At 41.1% G+C, this 10,598-nt stretch overlaps 1 protein-coding gene across 1 annotated transcript; it reads right to left on the bottom strand.

Moving 5' to 3' along the window:
* Window positions 1-1,883: 1,883 nt before the first annotated feature.
* On the bottom strand, window positions 1,884-9,874 carry napab (N-ethylmaleimide-sensitive factor attachment protein, alpha b). Its single transcript, XM_072695560.1, has 11 exons — window positions 9,697-9,874; window positions 7,879-7,958; window positions 7,617-7,733; window positions 7,408-7,454; window positions 6,444-6,521; window positions 6,191-6,246; window positions 5,341-5,425; window positions 3,990-4,094; window positions 3,820-3,888; window positions 3,614-3,664; window positions 1,884-3,391 (listed from the first exon to the last, which is right to left on the bottom strand). Exons 1-11 carry the CDS (start codon window positions 9,792-9,794, stop codon window positions 3,290-3,292), a joined length of 888 nt encoding a protein of 295 aa, XP_072551661.1. The 5' UTR covers window positions 9,795-9,874; the 3' UTR covers window positions 1,884-3,289.
* Between the last annotated feature and the right edge of the window lie 724 nt (window positions 9,875-10,598).

Below are 10,598 nucleotides of genomic sequence, written 5' to 3'. Positions count from 1 at the left end.
TCCCACCTGGAGCGAACATCCTCTTATTCAGCTGCTTCTTCCTCTGCTTTTCCTTCTCCATGTGGTTCTTCCTCGCCTCCCTGATCTTCTCCACCTCCACCTCTTTCTCTTCCTCCACCTTTCTCTCCACCTCTCTCTCAACCATTCTCTCTTTTTCTGGCTCTTTCTTTTCTTCCTCATCACTCACTGTTCTCTCCACCTCTCTCTCTTCCTCCACCTCTCTCTCCACCTGTCTCTCCCCTTCCTCCTTCTCTCTCCTCTTCAGTTCAGTCTTCTTTCTCTCCATCTCTCTTTTTCTCATCCAGCTCTTTCTCCATCTCCTTCTTTCTCTCCTCCATCTTTCTCTCCATCTCTCTCTTTCTCTCCTCCATCTCCTTCTTCACCTTTTCCCGTCCTTCCTCCTCTCTCTTCCTCTCTCTCTCTCTCTCTCCTGCTCTCCTCCTCTCTCCTCACTTTCTCCAGCTCTTCATCCTCCCTCCAATTCTCCTCCTCTCTCTCCATCTTCTCTCTCTCTTCCCTCATCCGTCTCTCCATGTCTCCTCCTCTCTTCTGAAGATCAGCTCTTCCTCCTCCCTCTCCATTCCTCTCAGACGCTCCTGCAGCTCCTCCTCCATCTCTCTCTCTCTCTCCATCATCTGTCTCTCCATCCTTTCTCTTTCTCCCTCTGTTTTTTCTCTCAGGGTCATCTCTCTCTTCTCTGCCGCCTTCCTCACCATCTCCATCTCTCTCTCCATCTTTCTGAACGTCTCTTCCAGTTTCTCCAGCTTCTTCTGCTCGTCTTCCTCCGTTCTGGAGCTCCGTCACTCTCCTCTGGAGGTCCTTCAGCTTCTTCGTCCAAGCTCCTCCTGGTGTTCTCCAGTGGATCTGGACTCGCCACTTCCATGAAGGAGCGGAAGGAGGCTTTAAGATGGTCGATGAGATGGACCTTCTGACCTTCTGCTCTCTCTCTCTGCTCCTCTTTCCTCTGAAGCTGTCTGTGTCCCACCGTCTGGAGCTCAGTCGCTCTCCTCTGGAGGTCCTCCAGCTTCCTCTTGATGTCATCCAAGTTCCTCCTGGTGTTCTCCAGAGGTGTCATTGTGTCCTGCAGAGTGTCTCTCACACACTTCTGCTGAAACCCCCTTCTAGCGGTCCTCTGAAGAACCTGCTCTCTCAGCTCCTTCCGCTGAAGTTCTCTCTCCAGCTTTTTCAGCCTCTCCAGCTCCTTACTCCTCTCACTGTCTCGCTCCATGACCATCCGCAGCCTCCACCGGACCAGTTCCACCTCCTTCTGCCTCTCCCTCTCCTGCTGCCTCATCCTCCTCTCCTCCTGGATGAGCCTGTTCTTTCTGTTCAGCTCCCTCTCCTTCTCCTTCATCTTCCTCTCTGCCTCCTGTATCTCTCTCTGGAGCTGCTGGAGTCTGTCCTCCTCTCTCCACCTCTGCAGCAAAATTATAATCATCTCTTTTTAAAAACTCTTTACACGAACACGATATTGTGAGCTTTTAGCTTTTAATTTGGCGTAATGAAGTAAATAATTAAAGTTTAATAGTATGATAAGGATCTAGTTCAGGGTTAAAATTCTAGCTCTGTAAGTTTGTCTTGAGACTTGTCTTCCAAATGTGCTCTATAGACCCCTGTGGACCCCTGAGCTCTCGGCCTTTGTTTTCATCCATTACTTTACTTTTCTACTTGAAGTCGTTCTGAAACCAGTACTTTTACACTTTTACTGGAGTAAAAAGCTTCAGTTGATACTTCAGTTTCTATAGAAGTCTTTTAAACCCTAGTATCTCCACTCACTTCTACCTGAGGAATGAGCGTCAATACTTTTGACACCTTTGCTAGAAGGATTGGTTCTGGGACCAGGAGAGTGGGACACTTCTGTGGTGAGAAGGAATGAGAGCAGATTTTGACGTTAGTGTAGTTTATTAGAGTATTTTACATTTGGAAGACTTCCTTTCAGTCAACACAAAAATATCATACTCTCTGTCCAATCATAGTTTAAGCAACTGTAACTCCAGAGAGTTTAAAAATCACACCAGGAGAAGAACCGGGAGAGAAATTCCAACTGTGTCGAACCCATGACAGAAAAACAGAGGGGTGGAAAAGCATTCCCAATAAAATGAGGTGAAAATCCCACAGAACTGCACATCTGCAGCTGAACACATTCATTTCAACAGGAAAACAAACCTTCACACGACCCTGATTCTATTAGAATGATTTCAAACTCACTGAAAAGGAGATCAATTAGATTTAATTGCAGTGGTTAAATTATAAGCTTTTAAAATACTGAAACAGATCAAATGGAAAATCCACTGAAATGAGGCAATCAGGCTCCATTTTTTATGCAAAACCATTACTGTTACCATTTATTTTAGAATACTTTATATAATAACTAGAATAACTTTATTCAAACACAAAACTCTCAAGCAGCCAGTCAGCATCAAATTACTGAAACATCTGAATGAACGTTTTTAAATTTGGTAAAGAAAGCAGGAGAGTGTATGCGACGCTGCCTTCTGGGTCTACGCACTGCTGTTCATTACTACAGGGGTAGACAGTCATAGTCCCTTAATAAACAGACCTAACGACATTCAAAAGATGCAGTCTGTAGGTTTCTGAGTGTATAAACACTGAGGTTAGGTAGATCAAAAAGGTCGATTAAAATATTCACACATCATTTATTTCATTGCTTCTGCAGATTTTTCCAAACTAACAGAAACAAGCATTTTTACATCAATTGTCTAAAAAAATAAAGGAGAAAGAATCTTGCATTGAGGAAACAAAAAGGAAGAAATTACAAATATGCAGCGAAACGTCATTACACAGACTTTATATTGGTATATCTGATAAAAATGGCATCCATAATGTTGAGATTGTAGCAGTATGGAAAAGGGTTTACTAATATAAACAGAAAAGGTGCAGAGTAATAAAAGCGCTCAACACAAAGCATGAAACCACAGCAATTACGCTCCTCAAGCAAGGTGTGCACAGCACTCCACATCATTCAGTTGTAAGGCACTCGTCTCTTGCTCCTGTCTAAACCACAGCTCTTTCATTATGTAGTGTTCTTCGGAGGGGGAATATAGGCCTGTGTCCACGCCTGAGCTGAGTTAAGACGGAGGCAACTTGGGTTGAGAAAAAGCTCGTAGGCACAAAGTCACTCAGCTGCTTGATAAGAGGATAAAAAGGCAAAAGAAGAGCTCATATCAACCATGATGGTCATGAAACTGAGACTGAGTGAGACTGAAGAATGAGAAAGGGGAAGGAAAGCACTGGGGAGAAGGCCAGGAGTTGAAGGAGGAGAAAAGCGTTAACGAAGGTCACTCTCATCATCTTGTATGGTTTTCTTGATGCGAAGCAGCATGGTGGTGAGCCACTGATCCAGCCGTGAAATTGTGTCGTATTCTTTCACCTGGGAGAGAGTTCGTGTTCGAGAGAGACAATTAAATCATTAAGGTTTAGTGAAACGTTTCTTTACTGTTCGCTCTGTAGTACACACATATGCAGGCACTACTTTTCCTTCAACAGTTAGAAAATCTGTCCTCTGCATTTAACCCCTCTGTGCCATCAACTCAAATACACAACCAAAGATCAAATTAAACATTAAATAAAATTAAAAAGAAGTCTTACGTACAGAATCAGTATATGCGTCAACATTCTGTTCCTCATAAGCATCTAAAAGTTTCTGTTAAAAGAACAAAATGGAAAATGTTTACATTAACATTAAATAAAAAGTGTAATAAAGTGAAATAAACAGTAACACAAAGGCATCACTACATCATGCTATGCCCCAGGGCACACAGATTACTGAAGGGTGTAATATGATGCTAGAAAGCTCACCTTGACTAATTTGCATTCACGTGAGTCTGAAAAGGCTGGAAACATTTCCTCATATTTCTGTAGAGCCAGCTATTGTGGGACAAGGACAACAAATGACAAGCCATGAAGTAAGAAGAATGCAAATGGCTGCTGAGCCAATAAGAAAAGGACTTGTGGCTTTAAATGTGTACCTTGGCATTAAGCATATCAATACAGAAATGGCAGAGAGCTGCCTTGAAGAAATAATCCTTAGCACTGTACTTCAGCAGAGTGCTGTCCATTGCATGTGTTCCGACCTACAAAGAGAGAGAAGCACTGTAAGAGCAGAACTAGCTCTGATGTGTAAAAACTGTAAAAGGCTCCAGTTCCCCACATCAGCATAACTGAATTTACACAATGAACAGAAGCAGAGTAAAGAAAACAGGCTCTGGAGCTGTGAACAATACTAATGATGCCTAATAAACATGGAACTGGGTTCTGTGGTGTTCCTTTAACCATGCTCAATTTTAACAGCTCTTTTAAAAATCCATTTTCCACACAGTTGATCTTATTCCCTGGAGTCCAAGTTCTAACCTAGTTAAAAAAAAGTCTTTCACATCATAAACAGTTCTAGTCATGGCCAATGTTACCATTACAAATTCTTTGGTTTTCGAGTGTTTATTATTATTATTATTATTTATTTATTTATTTGCACTGAAACACAAAAAAAGCAGAGATAAAAAGTCTGATCCACTCCAGAAATGGCAGCTTAACATTTGGTAGAACAGACCTTCATACCAATAACTCAATCAATCAGACGGGCAAGGCATCCAGTGCCAGAAGCAGCAAAACAACCCAAAAGCTTCTATTTAGGTCTCATCTGTCCACAGGAAGTTCTCCCAGAAGGATTGTAAATTCCTCAGATTCTTTTTCATGTCTCTGGGTCAACAGTGTGGTCCTTCTGGATCTCCTACCAAAGCCCAGTTCATCCAGAAGAAGAACTCGCACTGTTGTACTTTGTGTCTGCAGGGCAGCTTGATTCTGGAAGCTGACGGAGGTTCTTTTGCCACCATTCCAACAATCCTTGGCTTTAATCTTCCTTCAGTGTCCATACTTTCCCACAGTTGTGGTTCTCACATCCTCGGACAGTTCTCTGCTCTCCTCTCTTTCCTCCATGCTCAGTGCGGTACACAGACACACAGACTGAGGCAGCTTTCCTCCATTAAACTGGTGGAAGGAGGGATTTCTATACTGCAGCACCTGTTACTCTCCACTCATACAGAGTAAAGAAGCACCACACCACTGACCCCCACTTCTCTCCCACAGTTCTGACAAGGAGCCAATCATTTAGTCCAGTCCAGTTCTGGAGTTCTGTGTGGATCAGATCTGATTTGTTGTGTTTTTCCAATGTAAACAAAAAAAAAACAAAAAAAAAAAAGCGTCCGGAACCACAACAATGTTCTTGGAGAAGTGGTTCTTTTTCTGAAAGAAGTTCAAGGAAGCCAATATTCTCACCCATGAATGCACATTGCTCTAATTTATGCAGTATATGACGTCACTCACCTGTTCATATATCTCGATTGCCTTTGGATACTGCTCCAGCTGAGCAGCATATGAGGCAACCTTAAGTAGGCACTTGTTGGCTGAGCTGTAGAAGGAAGAAGTGACAGATGCAGTGGTTAAACCCATTGTAAATCAGCACTCTCTGCACTACAAAAACAGCATAAAAAAGAGGTGCTTCCTACAAGATCACACATCATATTTAAATGACCATCACTTTTATGAACAAATCCCAACAGCATGATCATGGTATGTGACTAAGGGCATTTTCACATCTGCAGTTTGTTAATCCGGTTAAATCGGACCCGGTTCGTTTTCAGCCTCAGTGTGATTCGCTTGGGCAGGTGTGAATACAGTAATCACACACTGATGCAGACCAAAACAACTGAGACCCTTAGAAAGCTGTGATCTCAGTCGGGACCCAAGCGAACTCTGGAGCGGTTCATTAGTGTTGAGAATGTGATCGGACCTTAATCGGACCCAGCCATCAGGTGTATTTCTCAAGTTTGAGCTAATCGGCTCCAGCAGCCAGGTGTTATCCTGGTACACGGTCAAGACAATTGAAGTTACTACAGCTGAACACAGAACTCTGCACTAGTCCAGAGCACAGGACCTTCTTTACTTTCTAGCTCCGCCCCAGACAGTGGTCTGTCTGACCACTAAGAAGAGAACATTATGATTTTTAACAATTTTTTTTTTGGCGTAAAAACAAACCAAATCAAATCAGGAGGGCTCTGAATTTACAAGCTCCTTAACTGATTCAGACCAGAGCGAACCAGCTACAGGTGTGAAGACGTCCTAACAGGGCTCAGCAATGTAGCTTATAGCCATCAGTGAAGAATGACTTGCTAACCTGGTGGACTCTTCCCCTTTGTAGTAATCCGCTGCTTGCTCATAGTGAGCTATGGCCTAGGAAAGATAAGTGCATTAAGGCATGGCTATAACATTTCCCATTAACATACTAAATTAATTTGATCAGATTAATTATCCAATCTTTCAATTCAAGCTTTCATTCCACTCAAAATTTTAATTTTTGTATGTTTTTCAGATCAGAAAGAAAGATGATGACAGAGCAAAACAGAGGTGTCCCTAAAACAATGTCTTACCTTATCAATGTCAACTAGCTCAGTCTCATAGACCTCAGCGATGGTGATGTGATGCTTTGCTGCAATGGTGAAACGACCCTACAGTACAAGACAGACACTCAAAGAAGCTGCGATGGAAGTTTTGGTGACATAAAAGCTTTGGCCACATCGAAGCCACATTAGGCCAAAGTTACAAAATACTGCTGTTCAAGAGCAAAGACACATGTAACGCAACCATCTAGTGCCCCCTAGTGGTGTCTATTACTACATACAAAGAACCAGAAACCAGTCCTTCAGAGGGGGGGTTAAAAACACAGTACAGTTTAAACTGGTTATTCTGTATATTATTGAACTCGTAAGGATAACATGACTAATCAATTAAACCCAAATTCCACTCAACCCTCTCAGTGAATAAGTGTTAAATAGGAAGCATTTTCAAAGACTATTTTTACTCAGAGGAAGAAAGAATAGTGTCAATATGGGAGGCAGGTTTAGCTAACTCAAACACCGAACCATCGGAGCACCTCAAACAGCTTCTATAATTGCTTATTAATCATAATCAATGTAATCAACTGTTCTATTAATCACGATACTGATTTTAGTTCATATCGTCCAGCACTAATGGGAGGCTCACATAACAGACAGTTACACTGGTATAAATAGTATTACAGCAGTGAATGGTGTTTTAAATATTAGAAACTGGACTGTTACACCATTATAACAGAGAGGATCACAACAAATCAAATCAGAGTATTTCTGAATGCTCTATAGGAATAAAACTAGTATCTACAAGTTGCCAGAACTTTGTATTGTGCCAATAGTCCACAATTTAACATTTTAAATAATCCACAGGTTAAAACAGTAAAGACAATATAAAGGCAATTACATACAATCAGAAACACAACTTAGTTCATCACTGCATAATGGAAGGAACTAAGCAATAGGAGCAGAAGTGGCCTGGAATAAAGTCAGGTCAAAGACTCACCATATCTGTGTAAATCTCGATGGCCCTATTCAAGCAGTTTATAGCCTCTGCAGGAAAAACAGAAAGCAGGTGACTTACAGTACAGTACACTCTCTTATTCCTGCACAGAACCATGCTTTAATTTAAAGCACCAGCATTTTAAGAATACGGCTGGTAACGGAATAACCAAATAATATAAACAAGACAATTCTATCAGACTAAACTCAAACCTTGAGGGTCAGCTTTTTTAAAGGCATTTCCAGCATCGATGAAGTTGGTTGCAGCATCATGTTTGCTCTGCATCTGCAGGTGCAGGAGCGCTGCCTGGGAGAAGGCATTTCCGGCAGCTAGAAGACAGAAACTCTGCATGAATTTAATACTACAGGTAAATATTTCAGAATCATCATGGGCAGCTCCTAACTGAGAAACAGTGCATGCCATATTGGTAGGCAGGGTGCAGTGAGTCAAGTCCATACCAACTGTAGCCCTTACCACTCCAATTCTTTGCCATCTTGAACATGTTCGCTGCTCTCGCGTACATTTCACAGGCATCTTCCATCTTTGAAGAACCCCTGAATAAGCCAAGAAAAACATGAGTTTGGTCGTCTCAGCGTTACCCTGGTGGATAAAAAGTAGACTCAAGAATGCTAAACTTGATTAAACTTTATTAAACCACAGAGCACTAAAGCGCACTTCGAGCCACACTAATGCTTTAAACAAGCTACTGCATAAGCATTAATTCCATATTTCACTTCTAAATCACAATTACTGAGTATTACAGCTGCATTGCTATTATACATTAAGTGTATTCAAAATGTACTTAAACAGAAGTTAAATGTATTTACACTCGTTTTTACTTTGTCTCTTACCAAAACAGCACACTTCTACGGACAATTGCTAATGTATAAATATATGTGAATATATTGTCCTTCACTTTTTAGTATGCCACAAATATACTTTTTAAATATAGATTTTGATCATTGACATCTGAAGTGTGCTTAACTACCACAGTTTTTAATACACTAAAATGTAACTAAAAGTACACTTTAAAGTAAAGCTGGGCAATATGGAAAAAATGCATATCACGATATTTAAAGACATTTTTTACAATATACCACATTTATCACAATATTTTGTCATGTAGACAAAATGCACCAACAGCGTAAAATAAAAACCAATGAAATACTGCTCCATACTGAGTACCGTGATTTTGACTTAAAATATGCTTCACTCTATTGAATTAAATTAGGCTGATTAACCTCTTTGTAATGAATCGTGCAGTTAATCAGCGCTCTTTAAGCACTGACTTTATTCCCAACACACTTATAAAAACATAATAATAATAATATAATAACAACATGCATCACAATGCGCTAAAATACTGTCACACTGCCCAGCTCTACTTTATAGTAGTTTATTTATAAGACAAATACCAATGATTTTAGTTTGATCTAAGTTTACTTGTAGTCATTTAATAAAAGTATTATATTAATGTAAATCAACACTAGATCAAACACACTCAATCTAGATCAAACACTAGAATCTTCACTAGAAACATCAGCTGCTACAACTTCACAGCAAGAAAGTACCTATAGGTTAAAATATCAATAGTTAAGTCACTATTTATAATATTTATACACAATAGTTAAGTTGCGAAGTGACTGGAAGTTATTTATATAATAATAATACTACTACTACTACTACTAATACTAATAATAATAATAATACTAATATTAATACAGTGAGTGTAAGCCTGTGGTGAAGTTCCGCCAGCGGGCTGCATACAGCTGATCAGCTGACCGGCCGTGTTTACAGCTTGGCCACTAGTCCCTAACGGTCAGAGGACAAACTCACATAACCCGTGAATTAATGAGCTAATTAGAGCTTTAAATGCGTGTCTATTAAATATTATCATCATTAATAATCCACTGAGCGGCTACAGTGCGGACTCTCTGGCTCTGGTAAGGGTTCGCGGAGCGTGCAGGACCAGCTAGCTGCACTTCTCCAGGGACAGCTTCTCAGCTCTCAGCTAAATAAAAGTGTGAGAGGTGTCCCTGAACTCCAGCCCCTCCAACACCCTACACACCCCGAGATCCCCCCATAAACAAGCCGGACCTGCAGCACCAGCTTCAGTCTGACAGGCTTCCTAAGAGTCCAACGCTGAGCCACCTAGCCCTAGCATTAGCCCTAGCCCTAGCCCTAGCATTAGCACTAGCATTAGCATTAGCACTGGCGCTAGCCGCGGAGCAGTTCCCTAGCCAGCCAGCGTCAGCTCCCGTCCTCCACTGAGCTCGTTTAAGGCCTGCTCACCCAAACAACGAGCCGAAGAAAGACTGCGAGGATTTGACCTTCTTTTCGGCTTCTGCCATGAGAGCCATAGCCTCCTTCTCTTTGCCGGAGGTGTCCATTTCTTCTGCAAAGCTTCGCTGAAGTGGTCAGAAGCCTCCGCCGCTCTCAGCCACATCAACACAGCACTGCCTGCATTAGCAAGATGGCCACCCCGGCATTGCTTTCCAAAATAAAAGTCCCTGAGAAACCCCCCGAGCGGTCAGAACATCCTCCTTTAGCCTTTAAAACAGAAGAGTAGAGAATGGTACAGATACATTTAACATTCAACATATTCAACTTCATTTTAATAGACACATAAGAGCTCTGGACTCTTTTATTTATTTATTTTTTCACAGTGTGTCCACACACTATATGGACAAAAGTATGGGGACACTTGCTTATCCAATGCTTTTTCCAAAATCAAGAATGTTTAAATAGGGTTTAATAATGTATTTGTTGAAGTAACTCTCTGTAAGTCTCTGTGTCCAGGAATATGTCAGTAATAATTCAGGTTTACGTTTATTTTTTCAACCAGGCATCTTTGTTCATTAAAAAAAGAAAATATTTTAGTTTTAGTAATTTCAGTTACTTTTTTTCATGATGAGTCTTAGTGCTTGTTTCTTAATCTTCTATATACTTTCCATGTTGTTGTGTTTTGTTCATATACGTGTTTGTGTTTATGTTGGTGTTAAAATATACAGACTGAATTTGACTAGTATTTTAAAGCTGTAGTCTTGATTTTTAAAAATAGTCCAGAGGGCAGGTTTGACCCGTGAGGACGGGAGGATGCTGTACGGTAATTTGGCAATAGGAACAGCAGCGTGGGGCGTAATGCATTCTGGGATAGTCCACACAAGTCACGTCCCGATGCAGGAACATATCTG

This window comes from Salminus brasiliensis, chromosome 13 (genome assembly GCF_030463535.1).
Source record: "Salminus brasiliensis chromosome 13, fSalBra1.hap2, whole genome shotgun sequence".
Taxonomy (NCBI): domain Eukaryota; kingdom Metazoa; phylum Chordata; class Actinopteri; order Characiformes; family Bryconidae; genus Salminus; species Salminus brasiliensis.
The sequence above is the reverse complement of the archived record's forward strand: the minus strand, read 5'-3'. Positions and strand labels throughout refer to the sequence as shown.